We start from the raw sequence: 16,344 nt of genomic DNA on the forward strand, positions 1-16,344 counted from the left end.
ATTTAATTCACTTATTAGGTAACATGGCAATTCCTATTGAGTCTTCTCAATTTTGTCTTAACAATGTCTATGTTATCCTTTCTATGCGCAAAAACTTATTATTATTACTCAATTTTGTCATGATAATAATGTATTGTGTGTATTATATTTGATTCTCACCACATACTTCTATATCTTTGATAAATCTAATGGTTGTCTCCTCTTTCAAAGTCAATGTAAAGATGGTCTCTACAAACTATCTTCGTTTCAGCCTCAAGTCTAAGCTTTATATGCGTCTCACCAATCTTCGTCACTGTGGCATAGTAGGTTAGGACACTCGTCTAGCAAAGTTATGTCTTTCTTAGGGTCGAATAAATTATTGTCATCTGAGTTTAAGTACAAGCGGTCTTTTTGTACAGGGTTCGCTATAGGTAAATCCACACACCTCCAGTTTAAAATATCTAACAATATAAGTACTATTTCACCTTTTACTCTTGTCAACTTTGATGTTTGGCAATCTCCTACTGTTTCACATTCTGGCTACAATACTATGTTTTGTTCAGTGATGATTTTACACTTTGTGTTCAGTCATTTTCAAAATTTCCTTGCCTATATCAAAACTTAGTTCTCTGCTACACTTCAAAATTTCCAGAGTGATGGAAGAGGAGAATTTGATAATGGTAACTTCAAGCCACTTTGCTTCTCCCTTGGCATCCATCATCGTTTTTCTTGTCTGTACACGCCAAAACAGAATGCATGGTTTGGTAGAAAGAAAACATTGCCACAGTTGATATGGCTCGTACTTTTTTGTTCACTAGTCATGTTCTAAAAATGTTGTTTTGCAGTTTTGCAAAACAAAAAGCTAAATACTTCAAAATTTGTATGAAAAATCTAAGGGTTAGTTAGACTTACCCCATTTGAGTGATCTAACGGTCAGATTTCTTTATCTGAAAAAAAAAAAAAAATCATCTCGTAACCGTTGGATCTTGCAATTGGGGTGGGGGGGGGGTATCACTAATATTTTTGAAAACGGGGCAAGGGGTAAGTCTAACTAACCCAAAATCTAATGCACATTCAATTTGCTATGTAAATATAAATTCGCATATGCAACTATTAATTTACGTATGAAAATATTACTTTACATAGTCAAGTGCTATGCAAAAGTAAATTTACACAGGCAAATTGCTATGGAAAGGTTATTAATTTACATATGCAAAAATAACTTTACATAGTCAAGTACTATACAAAAGTAAATTTACATAAGCAAATTGCAATGCAAGAAAAAACTATGTATTACAAAACTTATATGAAAAGTCAGTTTGTATAATAAATTTTATACTACGCAAAAACAGTTTTACATAGTATAATTACCAGTTGCATACTGAAAAAACATATGCAAAATTGTTTTTTCATAGTCAATTTCATATGTAAAGATAAATTTGCATACATAATGTCTATGTAAAAATAAATTAACATAGTCAAATTGCTATGTAAATATAAATTTGCATACTAACATTTTCATGTAAAAACAAATTTACAGTCATGAGATCTGCATAGACAAATCACTATGTAAACATAAATTTGCATACTAAAATTTCCATTTAAAAACAAATTACATAGTCACAGCTATAGAGAAAAATCATTATGTAATAATAAATTTGCATACTAAAACGATTATGTAAATCCATATTTATATAGAGTCACGGGATCTGCTGAGAAAAATCAATATGTTAAAATAAATTTGCGTACTTATATTTCTATGCAAAAACAAATTTACATAGTCACGGGAACCTAATTTATTCAAATTAGGAAGAAGAAAGAAGAATCAATAAATCAAAAAGAAAGATTCACAGCAATCAATCGAAACAAGAAAGAGAATGATTCTTCATTGTTTCTTCTTTATGAAACAATGTTTCTTCATTGTTAAACTTGATTTCTTCATTGTTGAAAAATATTTCTTTTTTTGCCAAACCTAATTTCTTCGTCGCTGAACCTTGTTCTTCTAATTTTAAAGTTGACTCATGTTTATTGAAGTTGAATCAGTGTTCTTCTTCGTTTAAATGATGATGGACATGACACCTTATATCAAAAAGGTAATTAAGGAAGCAAAAAAATTTGGAAAATAAAGCATACGGTGATTTTTTTTTCTAATTTTAATAACAGGGAGTTTATTTGATGGGATGCACAAAACAGGGAGGTTATGTGGTATGGACTGATGGGAAGGTGTTTTCACATAACCGGAATATAAACAAGGGGTTGAGGCCCATTTCTTGAATTTAAATATAGTATGAGCAACTTGCATTTTGTCTTCGTATTTTATGCTCTTTTTTGTGAACTTTATGTTCTTTTTGATGATATGCTAAGTTTTTTTTTATAATCTTATAGTTCTACATGTTTCTCAAGTTACACGCGAAACAGCCACATATAGTTGTCCGTGTGAGAATACTTGATTTCTTAGGTAAACTCCAACACGTACTTGTTAACGTCTGTCCATGGCTTTTGTTAATTGTCATGCAATAACAAAGCTTTACTGGGTACTGTACACGTCGCAATACAAAAGGCCATTTTTTTTTTATCAGACTTCATCACAATTCGATGGATGGTGTGTCGATCTCCTATGTTACTTCCAGTAATGATCATAGCTTCAAGCACAATATCTGACAATGTAGTGATAATAAGTCTTGTTACGTTGCATAGTCCCTCACTTTGGTTTATGTTTCTAAGAAACATTATAGGAGCACCTTCTTTTAGTTGTAAAGAATGATTGGCCATACCTGCCAGCTGTAACGTGTTTAGGAATTTAGTCGGATACAAAATGTGTTGATTTCCAATCCCAGCATCTGCTACACATAACGTGTATGCACTTAAGAACTAATGTATTTCGCCGGGAACAGAAGAGAGAACATACGAATTTATTTCGTCAGCTGATTCATTTGTAGGAGTTAGAATGCACCTATATCTCAAGTAGCAAGCTTCATAATATTTTTTAGAAAAATCTGTGTAGATAGTTTCCACAATTTCATTTATAACGTCTCCTGCTGAATGAATTATAAGGTCTTTTGGGATTTTCACCCAGCTAGGTTCTTCACTTTCACACAATGATCGGCTTGGAAGTTTTCCATCACCAATATCTAGTATCCATTTGTTGAATTAAGCATCTGATTTGCTAGAGTCTTTGTTACGCAAACGCATATTTATGGTAACTCGAAAAATCTTGAAGTGGCGCCATAAATATGACTTGTTAATTGAAATAGACACAATTGTTTCTCTTGATCTTTTCTCTACAACAGACAAAGTTTGTCTGAAGTCACCTCCAAAAAACATTGTTTTCCTTCCAAATAGTTTGTCCTTTAATCTTATATCAGTCTCTGACATTATGTCTCTGAAAGTGGCATCAATAGCTTCAAAGTCATTTTTTTTTACTCATTGGTGCTTCATCCCATATGATTAGATCAGTTTTCTGAATCAAATATGCCAAGTGGGTGTTTCTACTAATATTGCAAGTGATGAAGTGGTCTTGTTCAATTGGAATTTTAAACCTAGCTTGAGTGAGCAGTCCGTCCACCTGGTAAAAGAAGTGTTGCTACACCTGATAAAGCCACAACAAGTACTATCTTCCTCTATGACCGCAGCCTTGCAATTAGTGTATTCCATAGATAAGTCTTTCCTGTACCACCACTTCCATATACAAAGTAAAGACCTCCAGTATTTTCCTGAACTGCATTCATGACAACATTAAAAACTTCTCTCTGTTAAACATTCAATCCAAGATGAAGCTGTTCAAATTGTGTGGAGAGAGTAGCACAATCATAATTTAACTCCTCTTGTATCAGTTTGTTCTCAAGTGCATTTGGTTTTGGAATATCAAAACTAAATTCTTTTAGAGTTCAACCATTTTCATTCATTAGAATCTCAACTTCACGAAGTGTAAATTTTTTTAGCTCTTCTTGAGATAAGGTTAGGTTATCATTACCTTGCTTTAATTTACTTGCTGTAATCCAAGTATATCGTCTGAAAGTAGCTCCCAATTCTTATTCCACAATTCAACCGAATCTGATACCTCACAGAATAATAGAAGCGTCACAAACAATTGTCGCAATAAGTTACTATTAGACCACTTTTCTGCATCTTGAATTGCTTTATGCCATTCACCGTCATCTTGTAGTAGGCCTAGTGCACTACATGCTGATTTGTAATCTGGATGAGTTTTACCATTCACTGTTCTAATGTCTTCAAAATGTTTGGCACCCTTGACTATATTTAGAAGCATATGTATGTAAAATGTTTCACCTTATGTTGGATGTGCATAGTATATTCTACCAATGTTTAGTCCCTGTTCTCTTTCTGTCCATACCTGTAGAAAGTAACAGATTGTAATAAATTAGGCCTAAAATATAGTTCAAATATATATAAAAAAAATACTATTTTAGAAGTTAGAAAATAGTTTTGTACAAACCTTATCATTTTTGTGCCACACAAATAATAATGTAAAGTCAGCATATGTCAAATGTCTTCCTTTCTCATTAACTTGATTAGTGCGCATCCACTCTGTGAACATAGTCCTCTTTGATTTGTCTCTTTCAACAATTTCAAAGGTATCTTCATTATCATGAAATATAATATTTTGATCATTTTCAAGATGGAAACTCATCCTTTCAACAAATGGATATCGGAATTGAATGTCAAATTCGAAGATTCTCCAGCTTCCTTTTGAACCAGACACATAACGACAGTCTAGATAGTGCTTGCTCTTATCAACTTCATGAATAGTTTTTCTTTTATTCTCATCATATTTCAAATTTTCTTCAATGATGCCTGTAGCCCTATCTTGTCCCTTTGCTATATACTTAAACAGATATTTAACCATTCGTGTGCGGTTGTAATACTCAACATTGATGTGGCACTGAAATTCTCTGCTAAGCATTGGGCTGTAAGGAACAACCCATCCATTGTCAATTTCAACAGGGTTTTTATCACCTACCATGGCAGTTTGCTTGTTATTTCTCCTTCGATACACAGCAAAACCTTTTTCATCAAATGTTGTTTCACTGCAAAAGCCCTTTGGATAATGTCTTGAACATTTTTTCTTATCATTCATGCACGAAGAACCCCTTTTCTTGTTTCCACACGGTCCATGAATCATTGTACGGACTATAGTTTCATATAGCAAGGGGTCTGCTTCTTTGTCTGGCAATTCTGCTGATATTAGTTTGTCTATATCTATTCCATTTTTTGGCTTGTCATCCAGATGTAGAAAAAGCAAAATGTGGGCATGTGGCAATGCTTTCTTTTGAAATTCTATGACATACAATACTAACAAAAGAATAAAACATAGAATTTGTTAGTAAACAATGGCTATGTAGCAAAAACAAAAACATGGAATTTGTTATGCAATATTTATAAGTTCTATAGTAATAAACATAGAATTTTTTTATAAATCATTCATCATTACTTTTTTACTTTTTTGTTCAGGACTACGCCGACTTTCAAAACATGTTATACAAAATCTATCCAAGTAATATGAGCTGATCTAAATAGGTACACTTTCTTAGACATTACTATAGTTACATTGTTTGGTTACATACTTGCAATTACTCTGCCAAAATGTTCTCCCTTGCGCAATTTTTTCATTATACATTCCAATTTTAACTTGAATGCTCTACAACCAACATCTGGAACGTCATGCGGATTTAGGTTGGGGTTTAGTTCTAGAAAGCATTTATTTTTATCCTAATTTGGATTGCAAGTGAATGTTATAAAAAGATCAGGTGGCCCAACCCATCTACAAATGGCAATGGCATCCTGATATGTCTGCACCATGTATCTGGGACCTCCTGTAAATGATGATGGAAGGATCAAACACTTCCCAATTGATGTTGCCGACGTATCACCTGCAATTCGAAGTGAAGTTAGGTAAAATTTTATAATGTTTTAAATTAAGATAAATGTTATTTATTTGTTCTTACTATAATACCTGCTGTTACTGCATCCATCAAATTGTTGTACAATTCAGATCTGATTGTTGCTTGGTTCATACGGTACCAATGTAGACGCTGATCTTCCATACTTGTATAACCGTCTACGATGAAAGATAGACGAAGACGCCCACCAATCCACAATGTAGGACCTTCTTTAATTCTTTTTTGCAGTCTGAATGCATAATATTCCCTCATGGTAACCATATTCCTTGTTTTCGTATCCGTATTCCTTGTATTCGCTTCAGTTTCACTCTGACTTTTACTCCTATATAGGATCCTAGGTCTATAGCCATCTTCACCATGTGGGAATAATATAAGATACTGCAAGGCCATAAATTTGGGATGTAACTCATTTATTCTTTCAAGTCCACCACCTTGTGTTTCAACAATTATATCTCTATAATCAGTAACATCAAATCCATCTCCCATAATCAAAGCCGTTACTTCAGTTGAAGTAGGCAAATTATATTGTCTGCCATCACTTTGTCGATTATTAATAAGCCTTAGACGAACTGGTACCATATCATCCTCTTTAAATCTGTCTCTTGCAATTCTAAATGACTGTACAACTTTATTGTATTTATCAAACATTTGTATTAACCTGTCAACAATTGTTGGATCTGCACTTTCCTCGTATGGAGGTATAGCTTTCATTCTATTGCATCTTTCATTCTCAGTGTCATAGATATATAATTGAGCAAACTTAGGTGGTTGGTTTTCAATTGGTAGAAGAGAACCAATTTTATGATGATTCTGGCCACTAATTCTAAAGGCATAAGGCCCCCCACCACTGTTTAATGTTTTGTCTATCTCTCCACCTGCATAAGTAAATTGGAACATGCAGTTGTATGTTCGTATACACCTTTGAAAATGTGATGATCTCCTTCATCCTTGTAAGTCCATAATCTGTCTTAAAAATGTAGGCACCTTCTCCAAAAGTGGTAGCTGAACTTTTCCATTCTGACAACAAATGGAAAATGTTGGAAAAGCTAATTTTCCCTTATTGTTTCTTTCACCCTCCCACACAATTGCTCCACAGTAAGAACACTCTCTAGTAGGTGGTCCAAAGTTATGCACACCTAAAAAGAAATAGCAAACTTTAAAATATTTAATATTAAAAGTTTAACAGATATATACCAATATAGAAAAGGTTTCACAATTAGCTTATAATATTGTTACCTTTACTATCGATATGTGCATTTAGCTCTTTATCAATGTTTCTATGCTTTCTCATCTCTTCTTGTCTACGCGTAGCGGTTGTACTTTCAGACGTAGAGATCCTTTTATGACGCATTAAATCAACTAATAGAAAATGATTCAGATTAGTTTTTATTGGAAATACATAATAATTTAACAATAATGGTTACATAAAAAAATCTACCGTTATTTCTTTTTCATGCCAAAATTCTCCATCTGTTATAGCGAGCAATCCTAGCATTTTCTACCTTATTAATCTCTCCAGGGACTGTATAGAAAAAAATACGTTAGATATGTGAAAAAAAAAAGTGTTGTCAAATATGTGAAAAAAAAAAGTGTTGAAAGAAAAAACCACAGAAAGTTAAAACTTGATCTTACCTCCACAATAAATATTTTTTATTAGCTTTTGTAGAATGTCATCTCTATGTCTGTTGGTTGAATCAGTCCCTCGCTGACCATACATTGTGCTACCATCACAAAAAATAGTATATGTTGGTGAGAAATAGGTTTCAAGATAATAAAGAAGTATTTACATTGTTTTTTTACAGGTCTTATTGTCATGTTTCAAGTGCAGAAAGAAATATTTACAATGTTTAATTTGAGGTTGAGTATACATGATTCCAAGGATTTAGTGCCAAGTGTACTTTCTACTACCTAGCTTGAGTTTGCCCGAGTATTTTAGAAAATAAATTGCAGGTTGAGAACGAAATCGAAGCTTCAACTTTGATGGTCTAAGGCAGAAGATCAAGGAAGTCAATGAAGAGCAAGTGGAGTGTTGGGTATTCCTCAAGCCATTTACAGTGGAAATGTGGTGCGTAATTGGAGCATTTTTTATCGTGATTGGAGTGGTTATCTGGATACTTGAGCATCGGATCAATGATGACTTCCAAGGACCACCAAGGCGACATATCGTAACCATGTTTCTGTAAGTCTAACTGATGTATGAAACAACATTTGGTACTCCATGACATCTTCTCTATGTTTAGCCCTTTAGTCAATTTTTTTTTCTTTTTATGTTTGCGGTATTTATTTCTTGTTTGTGATATCTCATGTCTTTCTGTCTTATGTGTGTGGATAAATTCCTTGTGCATGTAATTTATGTGTGTGCGTTTGTGCTCTAGATCACTCTCCAAACTCACCTGTCATAATCTCCTCTTGCAGGTTTAGCTTTTCCACACTTTTCAAGACAAATAGTAAGGAAAACTATAGATTTTATACACTGGTGTAAGAAGGATCTGATAGGTACAACACTAGAATATTACCAAGAAGACTGATTTTGAGTCATGTTCGTATACTTCATACTCGTTCCTTATTTTGAGATTAAGTTCATATATACTTGCTTTCCATTAACGATATCAAAGTTTCAAAAATGAGAAAGAAAAAAAATAAAAGAATAAGAAATTGATAAAACACTATACACAAGGACTTCAAAATTTCACGTTCTGTTATAACGCCATTGTGTTTAACAAGTTAATCAAATATTTATTAGAATGAATCATACCAAGCATATATGCATCTTTTAGAAAAAAAATTGGTATACAGCAACTCTCAACGCTGTACGTACACCACTACACCGTGACTTCATGAAGGTATTTTGTAGCATGAAGCCATTGTGTCTTGCTAACTACAACAGAAGTCAATAAAATCTTTTTTGAGAATTGAATGAGTCACCCATCTTGTTAGAATCTTTCGTTCTTTGGTATAAAATAACCCAAATAATTATCAGGGAGTAACTCTAGAGGACAAATTGGGGGAAAAAGTAACTCAAGAGGACACCTTTTTTTTTAATCACTCACAAGGATCGGGTAAATGAAAGGTCAAGACGTGAAATTAAAAATGGCTCGGGTAGATGAAATGTCAAGTATACCCCTGGTACGAAATAATAAACGGCCCGACCCAACCGAAACGACCTGGTGTATATAGTATGAATAATGATTGTTCATACATATTTTGGATATGAACAATCACTGTTCATACATTAACATGAACTATGAACACTCATTGTTCATATAAACAATCATTGTTGATTGTTCATGCCTATTTGGGGTATGAACAATCACTGTTCATACCTCAACATAATGTATGATTAGTAAAAACACCTATTAGAGTATGAACAATCATTGTTTATACCTCAACATGAGTTATTGTTCATATAAACATTGATTATTCATACCTATTTGGGTATGAACACTGATTGTTCATACCTCAACATAATATATGATCAATAAGAATATTTATTGGAGTATGAACAATCATTGTTCATATACCTATTTGGGGCATTGTTCAACATGAGTTATGAACATTGTTCATACCTATTTGGGGTATGAACAATCAAAGTTCATATGAACAATTATTGTTCATACCTATTTAGGGTATGAACAATTAATGTTCATACCTCAACATAATGTATGATCAATAAGAACACTTATTGGAGTATAAACAATCACTGTTCATACATCAATATGAGCTATGAACAATCATTATTCATATCTATTTGGGGTATGAAAAATCAATGTTCATATCTCGACATAATGTATGATCAATAAGAACACTTATTAAAGTATGAATAATTATTGTTCATACCTATTTGGGGTATGAACAATCACTGTTCATACATCAACATAAGCTATGAACAATCAATGTTCATATATACCTCAACATAATATATAATCAATAAGAACACTTATTGGAGTATGAACAATCACTGTTCATACATCAACATGAGCTATGAAAAATCATTGTTCATACCTATTTGGAGTATGAACAATCAATGTTCATACCTAAACATAATGTATGATCAATAAGAACACTTATTGGAGTATGAACAATCATTGTTCATACCTATTTGGGGTATGAACAATAATTATTCATATTTCATACTCCAATATATAAGTGTTTTTATTGATCATACATTATATTGAGGTATGAACATTGATTGTTCATACCCCAAATAAGTATGAACAATAATTATTCTTCATATATGAACAATCATTGTTCATACCTATTTCGGGTATGAACAATCATTGTTCTTATTGTTGATACCTATTTAGGGTATAAACAATCAATGTTCATACCTTAACATAATGTATGATCAGTAAGAACACCTATTGGAGTATAAACAATCATTGTTTATACCTCAACATGAGCTATGAACAATCATTGTTCATACATCAATATGTTGTATAAGGTACGTTCACCTATTTGGGTATGAACAATCATTGTTCATACATCAGCATAAGGTATGAACACTCATTGTTCATAGCAAAACGACAGAAAGGGTAAAATCGGAAAATATTTATTTCAAATCTGAGCCATTTGTCCTTGAGGGTTATTTTCACTCGAAATTTGTCCTTGTGAGTGATTATAAAAAAACCTTGTCCTTTTGAGTTATTTTGAATCGAAATTGGGCCTTAGGACCAATTTATTGAATAATTATTTGAGATAATAGGAAATATAGAAAATGTTCTGCTTCCATCTTATTTCTTTTGAGGTTCTACAGAAATAAAGATTTAGAGTAATGTTCTGCTCAACTATAATTGGCTTCAATGTTTCTCAGAGTACTTACCAGGAAGATTGTATGATCTTGATGCATCAAAATACGAAAACCAAGGTGAACTGAAGTAGCTGATAAAAGCTTTCCATGATAAAGGAATTAAGTGCATTGCTGACATAGTTATAAACCATAGAACTACAGATAAGCAAGATGGGAGAGGGGTATATTGCATCTTTGAAGGAGGAACCCCTGATGATCGTCTTGACTGGATGCCTACTATGATTTGCAGTGACGACACAAAATATTCTGACGGTACTGGAAATCTCGATACTGGAGGTGACTTTAGTGATGCTCCAGACATTGATCATACTAATCCAAGGGAAGGAGCTGAGCTAGCTGATTGGATGAATTTGCTTAAGACTGAAATCGGGTTTGATGGATGGAGATTCGATTTTACCCCTAGATATTCTGCAGATTTCACAAAGCTCTACATGGATCAAACTAAGCCGGATTTTGCTGTAATGGAGATATGGAACCCTCTTGCTTACGAGCAGGACAAGATGCTCATAGGCAGGAACTAGTGCGGTGGGTTCAAGCAGCAGAAAGTAAGGTCACAACCTTTGATTTCACTACAAAGGGAATCCTCAATGCAGCAGTGGAAGGAGAATTCTGGAGATTGAAGGATTGAAAAGAAAACCACCAGGAATGATAGGATTATCACCAGAAAATTGTGTTACTTTCATCGACAACCATGACACATTTTCACAAAATACTTGGCTATTTCCACGTACAATATAAAGTCATTCAAGGATGTCTACATGTACTCACTCATCCAGGGATACCAACGATAGTAAGTTCAACTTTTCTTGTGTTTTCTCATGCTTGGATCAACTGATTTGTTCCATAGTTCCATTTAAGTTTTGCATTTCTTTCACTTCAATTCGTAGAGTAAAACCTAAATCACTACATGTGTAGGCACTTACTATATTACCATAATGGTATGGAAGTGCTTATTCCAGGTGTCATATATGCAAATTTATACCCACTAAAAAGTATATCTGATTTCCTTATGCAGTTCTATGACCACTTCTTTGATGGGAAATTGCCGGAGATTGCCATATTGACAGCTATAAAAACCCCCCCTTTTTCTAAAACACCCAAACTGACTAAAATACCCCAACACATAATTGACCTGTGAAACCTAGATCTCAAATTTCTCTCCTCTCTTTCTTCTCGCCGCCTCCTTCTTCCAAGATAAAACCTACTAACTCTACCAAGGTGTTCTGTTCTACTGTTTTGCTTATGCTAGCATTTTTGCAAGAGTTCAAAGGAAGAATTAGATATGTTCATATCGCCGAGATGAAAGAAACTCTTTTTGGACACATTTTTTATGGCTTTTGTTAAAGGACATTGGAGAGACTTAGTTGAATGGGGAGGAAGAGAACAATGGAGTGGGAAAGCCTAATTCGATGTACAACTTAAAAGAAAGGAAGAGGATACATAAAACATCTGATATCTATGTGGTGGAAACTAAGAAAAAATTCTAAAGAAGAAGATCATGAAATGATGTGTTGTGTTTTATTGGTGGTCTGGTAGATCACTTTGGGATACTAATTTTGTTTGAATTATGGACGTAAATCTTTGATCTTTTATGTAATGTCAGTTTGTCTTTGAATTCTAAATGTAACTTTTGGATACTAATTTTGTTTGAATTCTTGATCTTTGAATTCTGGATGTAATGCAAAAAATGAGCCTGATGCACTTGTCAGTTTGTCAGATTTCTATAGCCACGTCAGAAAAAAGTTTATGATAATTCATATTTGCACATGTAAATTCCGATTTGCATAGACTGTGTCACCTGTCAGAAATGAAAAAAAAAACGTTTGTGAAAATTCATGTTAATCTTGAACAAAAAGAATTTCTACATCTTATGCGGGTTAAAATTTTCATAGGTTCTTTTGTGTAATTAAGATTTTCATAGCATACGTCCGTTATTAGAATTGTTTTATTTTAATAATCTACTACGGAAATCTAAATTTTCATATGTAAATACAAATTTTCATAGGTTAAATAACTATGAAAATATAAAGTTTCCATACATTTTTTTCATTAGGCTTGTTTTGTTTCACAAATCTACTATGTAAACTTAAATTTTCATATGTAAATTCCAATTTGCTTATATCAAACTACTCTGTAAACTTAAATTTTCATATGTAAACTCAAATTTGCATATGTCAAATTTGTGTTTACATGTAAATTAAATAAACTATGTGAATTTCTATTTTCATATGTAAATTTGTATTTGCATAGGTGAATTTGTATATACATATGTCAAGTTACTATGTAAATATATATTTACATATATTTTGTCAAGGCATCAGACAATTTAAACTCTACAATTTTGTCTCTACATTTGCTTTAGTTTCTCCTTACCTATCACTTCTGAGTAGATTAAAGCGATCATTCTCTCCCATGCAAGATCTCCTATTTCACTGACCTCTTCAGATAAAGTAAACACCAACTTATTTTCTACAAACATTTCATCAAACAAATTCCAAAATCTACTGATCTCTCATCAGTCATCGAGTGCTAATAACGCCCCGGTTCAAAGTCCCTAAAATGTCTCATTGGCTTATAAATATCATTATGAAGATGTATGTGGTAAAGAGTATTTTCCCATAAGAATCAAATATCAGTGGCTCTCTTCAATGGCGAAAGAAACGAAGTTAAAATCAGTGTTTTTGTTGGCTTCTTCGTTAGAGCGAACTCAACAAAGAAATAATATACGGTGGTTATTTATTGAGAAGGGCAAAAAAGAAAACAGATAAGTGTTGAGATAGGAGTGTAAAAAAAACGTTGGAGATAAAAATGGGTGTAGGTTTTATGTTCAAACCCGACCGATCAACCGACCGCGACGTGTCAAAACCGTTGACCCAATTTCAAGACTCTAACTCTAATATTTTTTTGTATTTTGTTTATAATTTCTTTTTAACTTTTGTAGAAATTTGAGAGATATAAATACAAACTTATGAGTTCAATATCAATTTCACATATTCAAGTTTGAACATTGGGAAAATATCAGAAATTCAAATTCAACTTTTGAATTTTGGAGAAGATAAATCATTCATCCTTGTATTCATTTTGAATTATTTTAGTTTATATTTTATTGTTTTGTACCATAGAGGTCCCATTTCATTTTATCATATCATGCTATGGAAAATAATCAATTTACAAATGGTAAATCACGATAAATAAGTTTCAAATTTACAAATATGGTTTTGGATTCAAATTCAAGTTTTTTTTATTTTTGTTTATTTTTTATTGATTGATTCCATTTTTTCTCTATGTTGTGAATTGGAAATATATTACTTGCAGAATTAGAAAGTTTTTTTTTAGTGAAATTGGGGCCCATGATTCTAAGACATGACACTTCAACCCGACTCGGGGACACTGATTTGTATGACCACCCCCATCACTATTTGACCCGGTTGAATATTACCCCTATGTGGAGATAAAAATTGGATTTGCAATTTAGAAAGCAGGGAGGTAAATGGTCTAGGGAGTCTTGAGAGGGGGGCCGAGGTTCATTTGATTCCAAAGCGTTTGGAAATTGGAATGGTCTACAAGTTCAATTACAAGTACAAGAATTACTTGATTTTTCTTATTCTCCCGTCCAATTCAAAGCATCACTTAATATTTTGCCCCTTGAAATATGGACATATATTGCAACTTTGTTTTAAGCGCGATAATTAATTTATTGCGTATTAAATTAGGCGAGTTTCTACTTAGGGGTGCCAATGGGTCGGTTTTGGGTCGGGTTTTATTATTTGCGGTTTTATCGGTTTCGGTTCTCAACGGTTTTAGTATGAGAATTATAGAACCCAACCCAAATCCATCAAAACCCACGGGTATTTATCGGTTTCGGTTCTAATTCGGGTCTTTATTATTTATTATGATTATTAAACAATTTCAATTATTTAAACACTAAAACTTGTTTTTATTTTTATTTTTATTTTTTTCTTTTCCTACATGATAATATTTTATGTATAATTAGTGATGTATCGACAATCATATTTACATTAATCTATGAACATATATCAATTATACATGTTAAAACATTTACCATTCATGTGATAATTTCAAGCTTTGATATAGAAATTAAAATAATCAAATATCTAACCCCAAAAATTTGATTTTTTTTTACGTGCATACACATATATTTGTTTCCTTGTATTAACTCGATTGTGTACACGTGCAATCACATATATTTGTTACATTGATATATTTTACATGAATACACATATATATATTTGTACACGTGTATTAACTTGTATTTTAAATCGAACATGTGAGTACATACATCTTACACAATTACATCTCATCACTAATTTTTAACATGAACACTATATATATATATATTGGTTTATAATAAGTGTGTGTACCACAATATATCAAGCATGTGTATCCTATTTACACGTGAATAAGCTAATAAATATAATTAAAATGTATTAGTTAATTCATAATACAAGAAATTGGTATACTTTGCTTAAGTTGCTTTCAATGGGGACCAAAACTTGGGCGACTGGTTGGGACATAACTTAAGTTGTCCCAGTGATCTAGTACTCCATTTATTGTCGTGTTTAGTTAAATAACTTTTGGTATACTTCTCTTATCCAAAAACCCTTGACGTTCTTTTCCTTTTCGGGCAAAAACCCCATCGTTGTTAGTTCGAGCTCCGCAAGGATTTATCTTTTAGCTGTTTTTCCTTTGGTTTGTTTATCCTTCTCCAGCAAAATCCTCCACTGATTTACAGTGTGAGTTTGGGAAAGATCGCTTTTTCTTGGTTGTCTCTTGCAGGTAAAATCCTTCACTAATTGACAGTGAAAGTTCGTGCAAGAAATCACACCCCTTTGCTTTCCTATGATGCGGTAAAATCCTCCATTGTTCGGCAGTGAGAGTTCGGGAAGGAAGGCAATCAAGCATGGCCCTTTATGAGTTTGAAAACCCCAGTTTGGCTAGGCAGTTCAAGTTGATTATGATGTAGAGAGAGTTTCGACTTGTATGCAGGGTTCTGTACCTGAAACAAGGCAGATGACTTTTGCTGAAATAGTCTTCAACGCCTCCTCAACTGGTGCTGAATCTTCAGCCCAAGGAGCAAGTAGAAACGTCATGGTAGCACAAAACCAAGGAAGCACATATGCGGATATGGTAAGACCACACATACAGAGCCCAGTGGATATCTCCACACTGCCTATGCCCACCAGAAAGGATAACCATCTAGCCATTAAACTTCCCATAAGATATGTTGAAAAGGGCATTGAAGCTTGTAAACTATCTTTAGTGGGCCGAGTTGATATGAAACTAACCCTGGACAAAATCAGATCGGTAGTCAGCACTGATTGGGGATTAATTAGAAAGGTGAAAATTTCACCCTTGGGAAAAGGTTATACCAATTTTTGTTTTGAGAAAGAAAATGACTATAGCAGAATTTTATATGGAGGAACATGGTATATAGAAGGACAGTTTCTGAGGTTTTACAAAATGGACACCAAACTTCAGCCCAGACACATATCGCTAGACATCAGGCCCTGTGTGGGTGAAATTTCCAAGACTTCCCCTCGAATATTGGGAAGCTGAAACTCTAATGTCAATGGGAAGCCCAATCAGAGTTGACGCCAACACTCTTGAAAGAGATAG

General features: G+C 33.2%; 2 protein-coding genes and 1 pseudogene across 2 annotated transcripts; 1 reads left to right on the top strand and 2 right to left on the bottom strand.

The window, feature by feature from the left end:
- Positions 1–3,599: 3,599 nt before the first annotated feature.
- On the bottom strand, positions 3,600–5,610 carry LOC147497795 (uncharacterized). The gene is made up of 5 exons (XM_086563010.1): positions 5,565–5,610; positions 4,436–5,292; positions 4,300–4,333; positions 3,968–4,233; positions 3,600–3,728 (listed from the first exon to the last, which is right to left on the bottom strand). The coding sequence occupies exons 1-5, from the start codon at positions 5,608–5,610 to the stop codon at positions 3,600–3,602; spliced, it is 1,332 nt and encodes a 443-aa protein (XP_086419136.1).
- A 99-nt stretch (positions 5,611–5,709) lies between these two features.
- Positions 5,710–7,251, bottom strand: LOC147497796 (uncharacterized). Its single transcript, XM_086563011.1, has 4 exons — positions 7,137–7,251; positions 6,974–7,036; positions 5,954–6,775; positions 5,710–5,870 (listed from the first exon to the last, which is right to left on the bottom strand). The coding sequence occupies exons 1-4, from the start codon at positions 7,249–7,251 to the stop codon at positions 5,710–5,712; spliced, it is 1,161 nt and encodes a 386-aa protein (XP_086419137.1).
- A 1,739-nt stretch (positions 7,252–8,990) lies between these two features.
- LOC147497797 (alpha-amylase pseudogene) lies at positions 8,991–11,845 on the top strand (annotated as a pseudogene).
- Positions 11,846–16,344: the final 4,499 nt, after the last annotated feature.

Source organism: Coptis chinensis, chromosome 5 (assembly GCF_015680905.1).
Source record: "Coptis chinensis isolate HL-2020 chromosome 5, ASM1568090v1, whole genome shotgun sequence".
Taxonomy (NCBI): Eukaryota; Viridiplantae; Streptophyta; class Magnoliopsida; order Ranunculales; family Ranunculaceae; genus Coptis; species Coptis chinensis.

What these genes read in the sequence shown, in the direction of transcription:
- LOC147497795 (XM_086563010.1), bottom strand. Translation starts at nt 5,610, where the DNA reads ATGAAAAAATTGCGCAAGGGAGAACATTTTGGCAGAGTAATTGCAA. An exon ending in TGTGGCACAAAAATGATAAG is followed by an intron (nt 4,334 to 4,435) that starts GTTTGTACAAAA and finishes TACTTTCTACAG; the next exon opens with GTATGGACAGAAAGAGAACA. An exon ending in ATATACTTGGATTACAGCAA is followed by an intron (nt 3,729 to 3,967) that starts GTAAATTAAAGC and finishes AATGTTTAACAG; the next exon opens with AGAGAAGTTTTTAATGTTGT.
- LOC147497796 (XM_086563011.1), bottom strand. Translation starts at nt 7,251, where the DNA reads ATGCGTCATAAAAGGATCTCTACGTCTGAAAGTACAACCGCTACGCGT. An exon ending in TGGAGCAATTGTGTGGGAGG is followed by an intron (nt 6,776 to 6,973) that starts GTGAAAGAAACA and finishes TTACTTATGCAG; the next exon opens with GTGGAGAGATAGACAAAACA. An exon ending in GATGGATGCAGTAACAGCAG is followed by an intron (nt 5,871 to 5,953) that starts GTATTATAGTAA and finishes TTCGAATTGCAG; the next exon opens with GTGATACGTCGGCAACATCA.